Source organism: Leopardus geoffroyi, chromosome B4 (genome assembly GCF_018350155.1).
Source record: "Leopardus geoffroyi isolate Oge1 chromosome B4, O.geoffroyi_Oge1_pat1.0, whole genome shotgun sequence".
NCBI classification, from domain to species: Eukaryota; Metazoa; Chordata; class Mammalia; order Carnivora; family Felidae; genus Leopardus; species Leopardus geoffroyi.
The window spans coordinates 126658674-126672435 of NC_059341.1; the positions used below are offsets into that span (position 1 = coordinate 126658674).

At 39.2% G+C, this 13762-nt stretch overlaps 1 protein-coding gene across 2 annotated transcripts in view; it reads left to right on the top strand.

Annotated features, from left to right (window-relative positions):
- POLR3B (RNA polymerase III subunit B) overlaps positions 1 to 13762 on the top strand; it is a 104530-nt gene that overhangs the window by 33462 nt on the left and 57306 nt on the right. For both annotated transcript variants that reach the window (XM_045465699.1, XM_045465701.1), the window contains exons 12-14: positions 379 to 513; positions 9354 to 9515; positions 12203 to 12403. In XM_045465699.1, coding sequence (XP_045321655.1) covers positions 379 to 513; positions 9354 to 9515; positions 12203 to 12403 — 498 coding nt within the window. The remainder of the gene's footprint in view (positions 1 to 378; positions 514 to 9353; positions 9516 to 12202; positions 12404 to 13762) is intronic.

Genomic DNA, 13762 nt, shown 5'->3' on the forward strand with positions numbered 1-13762 from the left:
TAATTCAAAGAATTAGAAAATTCTTAATATCAAAACTAGGTCTCAATAGAATTTTAAATTCTGGATGACCATTTAAAAGTCAGGACAGCTACAGTGAGTGTCTCTGGCTCCCCACTGCTTTTCCAGGCAGCCTCTCTGTCTCCAGCAGAGACAGAGTCTCTGTCTCCAGCAGAGACAGAGACAGTCTCTTGGACTGCCTCAGTGCCTCAGGACCCAGAGAAAGGAAGTGGTAACTGCGAGTCCATGGGCCAGCCCAGGGAGGGTGGTGGGCTCCACCTCTTTGAGGGAATGGCATGAAACGTACGGGGAAGGAAGGAAGGAGTTGATAGTGGCTAATGTGCGTTGTCTCAGAAATTTTCTCTAACTCCTAAATTACAGGTTAAAGAATTCAATTTCCGAGCAAAATGTATCTACACTGCAGTGATGGTGCGAAGAGTGATTCTGGCTCAAGGAGATAACAAAGTGGACGACAGAGACTATTATGGTAACAAGCGATTGGAGTTGGCAGGACAGGTGATTTAATTACTTTATGTCAGCGGGCCTGAGCTTCAGGTGTAGGTGTGGGGTTCAGGGTTTTTCAAAGCATTAATGCTTACTCAGAATCCCAGTATTAAATAAAAACAGAGCCTCTCTGGCCGAGGTGAGGTATAAGGGCTTATTTTTCTACCTGCTGTCTCTTTCCCCACCTCTCCTCTGGGGATTCGTAAAAGTTTGCTCTGTAGCACAAAGTGTAGCCTCTAGCGGGGTCCCTGATGATCTTGCCCCACTGCACCTTTCTAGCCCTGTCTCATGCCAAGGCAGGCCACTTACATCTTCCCAAACACTCCACGATCATGGCTCTTTCCTCCTTCCACACCTTTGAGTTCTGCCTTCTGCCTAAGTTGCCCCTCTCCCGTGTCCCTTTACCCTCCCCCAGCTGAGGAGCTGCTATCCATTCTTCATTCTTGGAGTCACCCTCTTTGAAACCTTCTGTGAACCCCAGGAGAAGTTAGTCGCTCTGTCTTCCAAATGCCAAAGACACTTTGTTCAGGTCTTTATTTATACGCTAAAGTCTACATAATTCTTTACCTGCAAGCTTCTTCCCCCCCGCCCTAGACAGTAAGCTCATTGGGGACAAGAATACTTTATATTCATCTTTCTAATCCCCCTGTAAAGTGCTAGGCACCAGAGATGCATTGGTGAGTGACACTCTCTGAGGCACCTGCTCTCAAGAGTGCATTTTGGTAGGGGAGACAGTGAACAAGTAAACAGCAAAGAAATGAGATGATATTAAACAGTCATATGTGTTTAAAGAAAACCCCAAGTAGGCTAATGTTAGAGAGTTGGGGTGTTGGTGGAGGAAAGGCATGTTACTTTAGTCAGCATGATTAGGAAAGATCTCTTTGAAAAAAGTGCTGTATTTTAAGCTGAGCCCTCAGACATGCCTCTGAGAATTGAATGAGAAGAAACCAGTCTCAGGCAACCTTGGGAACTGCATTCCAGCAATAGCCCTTTGCACATGTGCACAGCCCTGCACAGTTCCAGCACCAGGGGGCTGGAGGAGGATCAGGGCAGCTGGAGTGCATGAGGCAGTGGGGCTGGGGGGTGGGCAGGGAGGGTGCAGAGGACATTGGAGAACTAGTCTGTGGGCCATGGAAGGGGTTTTGGATTTCGTTTTCCTTGTAGTGGGAAACCACTGGAGAATTATAATCATGGAAGTGACATGATCTGATTTTTATTTTAGAAAGCGCTGATATGGAAACGAACAGGCCAGGAATGAGCCAGTTAAGAGGCTGTGACAGTATTGCATGTGACAGATGTTGGTGGCTAGGATAACAGATACTACAACTAAAACTTTAAAAGTAGGATTAAAAAGTGTTAGCAGTTTTAGGTTTTGGAAGAAGGTTAGTGTCTGGACTACTGGGGAAGTTCTGTGTGGTTAATGGTTGATGCTAGCAGGTGGGTTTTCCGCCACCTTCAGATTGACCTCTGTTCAGGGTATCATGAGTATCCCCACCACCATCAGTCCCAATTTTTAGTTATTTAATTGGCAAAAAACATGCTGTTAAATGAGTTCATTAAAAAAATGTTGATTGTTTAGAAGCATAAGTAATGGAGTCAGGAGAGGAGAGACTATCCTGTTGCTTAAAAAATTAGAATTAAAAAGAGAGTTCCCATGTGCAAGAAAACATTGCTTTATAAACAATGTAAAGACATAAAAGGCATTGTGTTGGCAAAAATGTGTAAAAACAATAGCTGCTAATTTCACACCCCATGGGATGAGGGAGTATAAATGTGCTTCAGCTTTAGATAACAGAGCTGGATCCACTGGCCAAGTGGGTTCACAGAGCTTTCCCTCCGTCTCTCTGCCACCAGAGGGCTGGCAGGCCAGCCGCCAGTAGAGGTGTTAGCAAAACCTACCGATTTCAGGCTTAATCTTTTCACCTACCTTTTCTTTTTCGGTAATGTGTTCATTATTTGCTGAGCATTACTCTGTTCTTTGTCTGCAAATTTTTTGTTTCTAATGCAGCTCGCTTTGTATGGGTGAGATATGGAACGGCACCAAAAATCCGGCACCCTGGAAAGCCAGGGATTTCCACCCTGTGACAAAAGAATGCCGTCTTGACTTCAGAGATTGCCTAATCCCAGCTGTTCTGATAATGTAATTAAGGCTGCCTAATGTCTTTAATTTTGCAACCAGTTTGTGTGAAAAGGAGAATTTGGCACTCTGAAGGCTTAACACTAAATAGCAATCTCAAGACGCCTAATTAGAATTCTCTGACATTAAGCTAATTGGTGAAACTGTATTTCAGCAGCTTAACTTCTTTATTAATTTTTTTTAGCATTTTCATTGAAAATCAATTGATGAGCTGTCAGCATTTTTTCCTTAAATATAATTTGCTCTTTAGTGTTCCTGTCGCAAGCTGGCTGGAAGGCCTAATACTAGCAATGAAAGGTGTTGAATATTATCACCAGCGTTTCATCTCTTCTAATCATTTTACTCTTGACCTAGATAATGTGGCTTATTGTGTGACTTGGCCTTGTAGTTTCCTACTGCCCTGTGAACTGGAGAACGTAATTTCTCTTAAACCAAAAATCTTGAGGGGGAGAAATTTAATGAGGCAGTAGTTCTGTGGAGTGTGCTCTTAATGTTTTACTTGTTTAGGACGAGAGGCGTTTCCTTGCGTTTGAATCGGGGGGCTATGGCGAATTCAGCTGGGATCCAAGAAACTTTGTCATAATTTGAGACACAAAAGTCTAAGTGTAAAGGACTAATTAAAATAGAGCTGAGCCTTTGTGGTTTAGGTTAAGGGCATTTGCTTCTGTTCAGGAGGCTTATTCAAGTTCCTTTTGCCAGTTTCCACAGGAAGTTGCTGCAATGGGCCTCTTCATCCTGCTCACCCCTCTGCACCTGCTTCCATTCCCATATTCTTTCCATGAGTGAAGCTGCTGGGTCTGAGTTGAAGAAAGGATTAAGCTCTCAGAGGAGGAAGTTTTCTTTTTAGAACACTTCTGACATGGTACATTCAAGTCCAAGGTCCTGGCTTTCCTCTCTGCAAAGTTGATTTTAGTAGAAAAGTGGAAGGACATGTCCTAACTTAAGGGGGAAAAGCATAAAATCACATTCCACTTTGGAAATTCTTCAGCAGTTAGCTCGAGGAGAAAACTCATTTGCTTTGAATATCTTCTTCATTATGAGTCCAGAAGCTACCTATGGGTTATAAACATTCAAGAATATAGTCAGTATGGAACTTGGATAATCTTTAGCTTACATGGTTTCGCTGAGTTCAGAATTCCCACTTCAGTAAATAGTGTATATATGATGCCCCCATGATATTACTTTAATGTTTTTTTAGGTGACTTAGATTACAAAGACATCAAGCTTTTTTCTTTCTCTGTAAAGGAAAAAAAAAAATGCCTACAAAAGGGAGAAAAAGAAACTAACGCAATTAATTGTACAGAGGCACTGAAGTGTTTGTAGTGTCTATTTGATTGTTGAAGAAGCGTACCTGCTGTTTATTTGTAGTGAGCCACCGGTTTAGTTTTGGGAACTTTTTATAGATGGTATTCTGGTTATCTGTTGCTGTGTTGCATGCTATCCCAAAACTGTGGCTTAAATTAACAACCATTTCATTATACCTCACAGTTTTGTGGGTCAGGAATTCAGGCAGGATTTGGCTGTGTGATTCTTTTGTTTTACATGGTGTTGATGGAGGTCAGTTGGTGGTACTCTGCTATAGGGTGTGGGAAGGGTGGAAGGCTGGTCTTGGCTAGGGCCTGACCTTTCCAGTGTTGTGGCAATGGAGTGGCTCAGGGCTCCAAACGAATGTTTCCTGTGAACAAGACACAACCAGTACAGCCTTAATGACCTAGTCTTCAGCTTCGTTTATTTCTACCCAATTGGGAAAAATCGGTTACAACCTCCACCCAGATTTGGGGCAGTGGGAAGATTTGGGCCACACTTCTCAATGTGTAGTTCAGGGGTCACCCAGAGATTTGTAAGTTTACATACATAATTGGGGTTTCCTCCCTGTGTGTCTGTCATTTTCCCCTTTCCAGCTATTGTGGTAGCACAGATCTTTTTCCTCTGGGTCTTCAGTCCAGTAAGACTTTGGGTCTCTCTCTGAGTTTTAGCTTCTCAACGTAGCTTTGACCCTTCTTACCAATGTGGCCTCCCCTTAATTGAAAAGCCTTAACAACGGGAAATGCACCCAGTGCCATTCACTTTTGAGACATGTTGGCTTTCCTCCAGTTTCTGCCTGCTTTTAGACGCTCTTCAGTGGCCTCAGATAGTTTTGATATTTTGTCTGGAGTTTATAACTATTAGCAGATGAGCCCATCTGATAGGAGCTTCTCTACCAATTCTGGAAACAGAACTGTTCTTGTCTGTTCTTATGACTTCCTATTACATCCCATTGACTTGGTTTCTGTGGTTATACTATTTCAGATAGTTACCATGGCTTAATATCATTTAATACTTTATTATGTAATTTTTAACATGAAAATAAAAATGTTACATAAAGTTTTGAAGGGTACAAGTAAAAACACCCTCAGAGCCACTCTCTGACTTAATAATTCTTAATAATCAACCATTAATACCATTCCGTTAACCGGTGTATTTCTTCCTTACTCTGTTTCTCTTTTCCCCTTATCCTGAATTTTTGCACTTTTTTTTATTATATCATCTGAATTTTTAATTTAAAAAATGTAATATATATTATTAAAGTATAAGTTTTGCTTATTTTTGAGTTTTGTAAAAATCGATTCATACCATGTACCTTTTTCTGGAACATTTTCTTCATTCAACATTGTTCTTAAGATTTGTATTGTTGGGTGTCACTATACTTCCAGTTTTGTATTATATTCCTTTGTATATATGGAATATGATATGATATAGATGATAAAGAACACTTATCCATTCTACCAGTCAAGGCCTTTGTATGATTTCCCTTTTTAAAAAATATTAACATTCATATTTATTTTTTCAGGTGCCCATATGCAAGAGTTTCTACAAATAGGATTGCCAAATCCTAGAGTCAAGTTAAATCTTCAGTTTAACTGGAGAATGTCAAACTAGTTTCCCAAGTGTTTGTACATTATACCGTATATGAGTTCCTGATCATCTCCATTCTATGCCTTAGTAGCAAACTTTAAAATTTTTGTGGTATTAATTTGCATTTCCTTTATTACTAATGAGGTTGAGCCTCTTTTACATATGCTTATTGACCATTCCTGTTTTTCCCTCTTTGAAATGCTTTTTGGGTTGTTTGCATTTTCCTTATTGATTTAGAATTTATTTATTTATTTTTTGTAATTCTAGGTTTTGCTGGTGGTTTCCTCATGGTGACTTTCAACTATATATTCCTCTCTATTTCTCTCCTTTAAATTTCTTTTAAACCAGGAATTAAATTGAGAGACTAGATCAAATTCAAGTTCTTTTTTTTTGGCTAGAATGCCATTGTACAGTTTGCTGTTATATCCTATCAGGAAGAATATGACTAGTTGTATCTATATTTGGTGCCATGGGAATTGATCACTGGGAATTTGATCCCATGGTGCCATGAGAATTGATCGTTGGGATCTTTCTCTCATGTGAGAGAGAGAAATTCCAGGGAAATATCCAGTATTTGGGACCCTGATTCATCTGTGAAGTTCCCCATCAACTTTTCTCCTGATGGTTTTATTTAACAGCTGATGATGATTATTCCATTATCCATTGTTTAATTAGGGCATGGAAAATAGTGATACTTTTTCTGCTTATTTTAGCTAGAATTTTTCAATAAAGAATACTTTTCAGTATCATCTCTTTGGTTTCCCTGAGACATAATTTATATGGAAAAGGCAGAATAAATGCTTGCTGGATTTTTTTTTTAGCCAGTTTACAGAGTATTAATTTAGCTCTCTAGTTACCTCCACAGATGAAGGGTTGTTTTTTTTTTTTCTTTCTATCATCATAAACTTAGGAATTTTAACATTTTAACTTAAGTGTTAGAATTACTGTCTCCATTAAAAAAAAATAATAAAAAGCCTGCTAGTTTTTGATAGAGATTGCATTTGAATTTATAGATTTGGGGGAGAATTGACATCTAAATACTGAGTCTTCTAATCCATGAACATAGTAGATCTCTGCTATTGAGATTCTCTTAATGTCTCTCAGCTTTTTGTATACTAACCTTGTATCTTACAAGCTTGCTAAACTCATTGGTTCTAGTAGGTTTTTTTTTTTTTTTTTTAAAACTCTTTGGGATTTTTTTTATATGGACATACATGGTATCTGCAAGTAATAACAGTTTTCCTTTCCAACACTTACATATTTTTTTTCTTGCCCTAGTGTACTGAATGGTACCGCCAATACAGTGTTGAGTAGGAGTGGTAAGAATGGGTATTCTGTCCTCTTCCCCAATTTTATAAAGCAAAGCTTTCAGTTTCCTGCCCTTCCCAGTGGTATCTGGCCCCTGCCATGTACGAGTGCAGAATCCTTGACCCAGGCATGTTTCCTGCTCCTCTCCCAGGGAAAGATGGTTTGGCTTCTCCTCCTCTTTCCTCTGGCCTTGTACCTTTTCCTAGAATTGGTGACCAGAGGGTTTGCTGGCCTCCCTCCAGGGGTAGAATGCTGTTGCTTGTTACTAGATGTAAGACTTAGGGTGGGAGCAGGGGGGCTTTCCTCTCCACCCTTAGGGACAGATGACTTTTGCTTCTGTCCTTCTCTCAGTGCAGGTCACCTTTGCCCGGAACTATTGGCAGGAGGGTTTCCTGACTTCTCCAGTGACTTAAAGATTTTGCTTCATGTGAGAGAAAGTCCAGGGAAATCAGGTGTTATTGCTTGTTCCAGTGAAGGAATCTTTCTCCGGTCTTTTGCTTTACTTCAGTCTTCCATGAGCACTCCACAGCAAAGAACTTGGGGGTATGGATCCTCTTGTAGGTCTGAGGCTCAGAAGGCATCTAAGCTTCCATGGTAGCCCACATTTGGCTTGTAAGAAGTCCTTAAAATTTTGACTGATTTATTCTTCTGTGGCAGACTTCATCTCTGTCATGTGTCCCATCTCCCTCGGGAGAGACTGTTACTCTTTGTATTCAGCTCACCTGGGTGCCTTGCAGCCTTACCTCTCTGTTGAACCCTAGAAATGTATGACTTTGTAGTTGATTTATCTGTTTTTGTTATTAGAGTGGAAAAGTATGTTGTCGTGTGACTTTCTGCGTCCTACTGGATGTGGAATTTGCAAACTTTCTTAAGCTCTCTACTCCCTCCAAATCCTAGCTTTCCTTCCACCTCTGCTATTCATCTCTTCCATGAAATCATTCATTAATCCTGTTTTCCAATAATCTTACGTAAGGGATTAAACACTTTTTTTTTTTTTTTCTAGCATTGGCTGAACTGTGTCGTTTTGGACTTTACTTTGGTCTCTATTGCCTTTACATCCTTCTCTGCTTATGTAGACTTATGCCCAGACCATTGGTCTGATGATTGGTGTGAGTCTGTGGTCCAGTTTTCACTGGTCTGGAGAGGAATGAGTAAAGATGGATGATGTGAGTTTTATCAAACAAATTGTATTTACTTTTTTGTGTTTTTCTCTTGAGATTATTTGCTCTGCCATTTTTGATGTTAAAATGTGTTTTTGAAAATGAGATGATGTCAGTACATGGGTGTTTTTTATTTTATAACCTTTTTATTGAGAAACATTACAGACAGAAAAATGCATAAAACATAAATTCCAGCTTAATAAATTGTTGTAAAACAAATAGCTTTGTAAATAACACTCAGATTGAAAAATAAAATTTCAACACTTTAGAAGGTCCCCACCCCCAACATATCCCTACTTGATTGAAATCCTCCCCCTCCAAGGTAAGACCCTTAGCCTGATTTTTATGGTATTCACATCCTTGCTTTTCTGTAGAGTTTGGCCATCAAATTCTAGTTCAATTTTTGCTGGTTTTGAACTTTACGTAATGGAATCATACTATATATATATGTGGCTTCTTTCACTCAATACTATGCTTTTAGGATCCAGCCGTGACTTTGTGGTTATTTTTTGTTCATTTTCATTGCTCTATAGTGTTCCATTATTTCGAGTATGCTGCAATTTGTCCAACTAAATTATTACTTGTTTGACTTCAAGTTTATAGCTCATACAAATAATGCTGTGAATATCTCCTGTACTGATGCACATTTCTGTAGGGCTGTGGTTCTCAAGGTGCCCTTCCCCCACCAGCAGCTCCCGGCATCTCCTGGGAACTTGTTAGAAATGCAAATTCTTGGACCTATTGAATTAGAAACTGTAGGGGTGGGGCCAGCAATTTGTGTTTTAACAATCCTTGAGCGTGATTACCATGCATGCAGAAGTTTGAGAAGCACTGCTGTGGGGGTGTACCTGGGGAGGAACTGAGGGGGCTTAGGGAAGACTAGATTAATGAATGGAAAACTGTCCTCCAAGTAGTTTTAGCAATTTACATTTTTACCAGGGATATAGGAGAGGTCCAGAAGGCACCACATTTTTTGGTGTTGTGAGACTTTTTAATGGTAATTCTTCTCTGCCACTCCCCTTTTGGGTTTTAATTATCTTTATCTGTAAAATTGAAACTTAGGTCACTGGTCAGTGAAATCTAAAAGTCTGGAAGTGACTGGTCTAAATGAAATATATTTGAGTACAGAAATTTTGTCATCATTTTTGCTTTACTCCCAGTGCCTAGCATAGTGATAAGCGCATAGAAAAGTACATATTTATCCAGTTGAATTTTAAAATATTTTTTCATTGTTCAGCAGTTTCTCTGTCTCTTTTTTAAAAAGTTTATTAAGGACCTAAAGTTTATCATACAGACTAGTAATGCATTTTGAAAGTTCACTGTATACTTTTTTTTTTTTTTTTTTTTTTTAGCTTTTATCACTTCTTTTTGAAGATTTGTTCAAAAAATTTAATTCTGAAATGAAGAAGATTGCAGACCAGGTGATTCCTAAGCAAAGAGCTGCCCAGTTCGATGTTGTGAAACACATGCGTCAGGACCAGATCACCAATGGCATGGTGAATGCCATTTCCACCGTAAGTCTCCACGCATTTGTTGAGGCTTTTGTAACTTCTTTGTACCTCTGTTCAGTGGAATGGAAACTGAAAGTACTTCGGGAATGTAGGTAAAAAAATAACGTTTATATTTGGAGGATGTTTACAAATCACACATTTTTGACCTTGAAAGACAGTCCATAATTTAAATGTTATCACTAGGAGTCTTGTTACTGTGTAACTTTATTGCCAAATTATAGTCTATGTTCTATAAGGCCATAAGAAAATAGACTCTTACATAGAGGAAAAATCTTTTAGTTTAACTGAGAATAGCCCTTCTTTTAAAGGATACTTCTTCCCCTTGTTTTCTGTAATAAAACTGATATATTGCAAGTAGGTTTATTAATGACAGTTTTTGTCCAAAACAATACAAAATGTTTCATTTCATTGTAGGTTTATGTTCCTTGTAGGGCTATCAGCTGTTCCTCACGTGAGTGATGAATTCAGGCCTCGGTAGCTGCTGTGTATTCAGGGCCCCTGGCTGTTCATAAAGGGTTATCAGATAGGTTTTTGCTCTCTTTCTTAAAGCGTAACAACTATAGGTCTATCTGATGAAGTCTAGCTGTGTTTTGTATGCCAGACATAAAATTAGTTTTATAGATGGGAGTTTGCCCCGACAAAAGGATAATGTGCTAGAACACGTCGATTCCTTTAACAATGACAGAATTAGTGGCAGACTTGCTTCAGTTCTTGTCTTTAGAAACTAGCAGGCGGGTCTGTGTGAACTGTCCTTGCCGTGACAGCTACCTCTAACTTGACACGAACTGGGCCTTTGTGCCTATTTAGGCACATTAAACTCGTGTGGCCCGAACTTGTGTGAAAGTAGCTCCCTGGACATTTGAAGAGAAGCCTCCAAAGAGCACTTGAACGCACATCAGTTAGAATTACTTTTCCTCACTTTCTGACCCATGATTTTCAGGTCCTGAATGCTTTATGGAGTAGTTCTTTTACCCCTTAGGGACACGGCTCTACCTCCCAGAGATAGCCTGCTTATTTGAAAAAGCCTTGTTGTAGGTGTACCCCAGTCTGTAGGCAGCCAGAAAAACTTGTGTTCTCTTCCTAAATTCTGTGTTACTGTAAGTAGAATATTTGCAACAAATACGTTTTCTCAGAAGAGCAATTTTTAGTCTCCTTGTCTGTTTCTCTCCTCTCCCTTCTTGTAATACTCATGCAGAAGACTAGAACAAATCCTCTTGTTGGACACCTGGCTTCACTTCCCATCTACTTCCCGTTTGCCAGCAGCTGCTGCCTTATTTTAGCTCTGTGTGGAATATTTATTTACCTTCCTCACACCTACTCTCTGGGCATCAGTCCATTTGCTAGTTTACCCTCATTCAGAGCAGAAAAGGAGTTCACTGACGAAGCAATGCAAAAACTTGTGGAATAAATGTGTTTGCTCTGTTTCTTTGCTTTGTAAAATGTACAGAGCTTCTTCCTAGAATTTAACTCTTTTCCATGTTACCAAGAACTCAAAGTTTCTGCAGTGATAGATCTTTACTGTAATGATGATTAAACGTTAGTTCGTGAGGGAACTGCCCCAGAGTCACACATTTTAATTCAAACAGATCACCTTATCTCCTTCTGAAACTCTAGCAGTTTTTCTCCGTTAGAGTTTTTAGCTTGGGATCTGTGAGCTCCCCTGTAAGTGAAATGTTTTAAAATTTTGTGTTCATGGTCCTACATGCATTTTTCCCAAGAGAACAGACACAGCTTTCATCAGATTCTCAAAAGAAAAATGAAGACTCACCGTTTAGCAGATGTAGTCCTTTCTTTTGACTCAGATTATTGAGTCAGTGATTTTTTGACATTTTCTACTTTACTTTCCTACACATACTCTTTTCTACTGCTAGTTCATGTTACCATGAATTGAAAATTTAATTATTGCTAACCTTCATCTTTAAATTATCTTTCAGAATATTTAATGTATATGTTTATTTGCTACAACTATAAGGTGATAGATTTAATATGATTCAGTATATTGAATGCAAAGGAGATAAACTAAATTTAATGTTGAAGATTTATTTCCTGTGAATCTATTTTAAAATTGACATGACAGCCACAGAGGATACATGATATTTCTTCATATGAATATATATGCAGTTTTTAGCCTTGATTAAGAAGCTTACAGTTTATTCATTATCCCTGATAACTGCTATTGGAATCATTTTTCTGGTCCTTTTCTATTAGTATATTTTCCTCTAATTAAGACAGATTTTGGAAGACATCCAAATAATGACACATTCCAACATGAAATTATCTCTTTGAGCTTCCAGCTACTTTTACCTTAAAATATGTGTAGAAGTTGCTAGTGTTCTGTTAATTAGCTTATTGCTTCCAGTGGAAGTCTCTGGTTGAACTGGCTTGCCAGGATATAATTAGTTCTTCAGACAATAACTGCTATGACATGGTAAGGCTGATACATCACAGCATTCTGGCCTGGTTGCTAGACATAGGTGATATTCATTAAATCCCTAGAGAAATCCTAGGGAGTGACCAGGCTAAATTTTCATTTCAGTTGTGATATTTTGATTCCTGAATATGCACTGTGGCTCTCATTTCACAAATAGTTCCTGTGATGAACTTCTTAGAGGGGCTGGAAAGTGTCAGGCAACATACAAACGGATCAGGGGTGGCCTTAGGTCTTTTTATATATTTATTTTCTTCTACAGGGAAATTGGTCCCTAAAGAGATTTAAAATGGACCGCCAGGGTGTGACTCAAGTGCTGTCTCGCCTGTCGTATATATCCGCACTGGGCATGATGACAAGAATCTCTTCTCAGTTTGAAAAAACAAGAAAAGTGAGTGGTCCTCGATCCCTCCAGCCATCTCAGTGGGGAATGCTCTGTCCTTCGGACACTCCTGAAGGAGAGGTAAGGGATCTAACGAGTCTCTGCTGTGTCAGAGGTAATATCTGTTGGTGGTGTTCTAATTCTGCCCCTGTCCCCCCCAGGCCATATCCTTTTTTTGGGTCAGTCACTCTCTGGCAGAGAAAAAATTGATGCAGCCTGTCAGGACGACATCAGTGTCATTCCAAAACCAGTATCTACAGAGACATTCGATTTAGTACCTCACCTAAATAGAAATATGATCCCAATTTTCTTGTTTTAGCTTATCCCAAGAATCAAACCATGCAATGAAGAGGGGATGAGAATGTGAGGGAAAATTGGGAGGCCCATCATCTTTATTCATGAGGATCTCATTTTATAAACAACTCCTTATTTTCCTTAGGTGTGCTTGGCGGGCATCAGGTTTTTGCCAGGGCAGCCAACAGAGAGCACAGAACCAAGCAGCTTAAATAGGTTTGCTCCCCCAGCATCACCATTTCTGCATCACGGCCCTTTCTCCTTCATGCTGACCATTACTGGTTTTACCCGATTCTGTTCGTTGTGAGCTGTGAGTTTCCGGAGGAAAGAACCTCATCAGGTTCACATTCTACCACAAGTTCCTAGCACAGAGCCTCGTCCACAGTAGAGGCCCCTTAGATATATGCTGAATGAATAAATACATTAGTTATTACATGTAAAAGATGTAAGTTCCAAAGAGTAGGAATTTGTTATGACTTGGGAGAGGTGAAAATAGAAGGCCAGGCAGAGTTACAATTTTTTAGAAAATTATCATCCGTCTCCTAATTTATCTTAAACCCTATGGAAATGCACAGTACAATTATGCAGCTTGTCACATTTGCATAACTTCTACTTCTTGAGCTTTGGAGCACTGAATTTCCCGGAGATGGCTTCAGCTAACTTGTGCATCACTGTAGCAGATGGTTTTGAAGAATGGAAGACAATCTTTACATGTCCCATGTCTCAACTGTTTTTTTTTTTTTTTTCTTACTTGCTGTGTTATGTCCTTGTTCATATTTCATCTTAGATCTTTGGGGGGTTGTGTAAAAATTCAAAAATATTTTATTTACTTTTCATTTTGAAGAAACTTCAGATGTACACAAAAGTTGCAAAATTGGTACAAAGAATTTCCATAACCCCTCACCTAGATTGTTCAGTTATCAGCCTGATGAAATTAAAATTGATAACAGTATTGTAATCTATAGATTACAGAATACATTGCAGATTATAGAATCTATACCTTATTCAAATCTTGCCACTTATCCCACCAATGTCTTTTTGCTGACCCAGGATCACCCACTGCTTTCAGTTGCCATGTCTCCTTAATCTCTACTCTGGAGCATTTCTTCGGTTTTGTCTTTGCCTTTTATGACCAAGAAGCTTCTC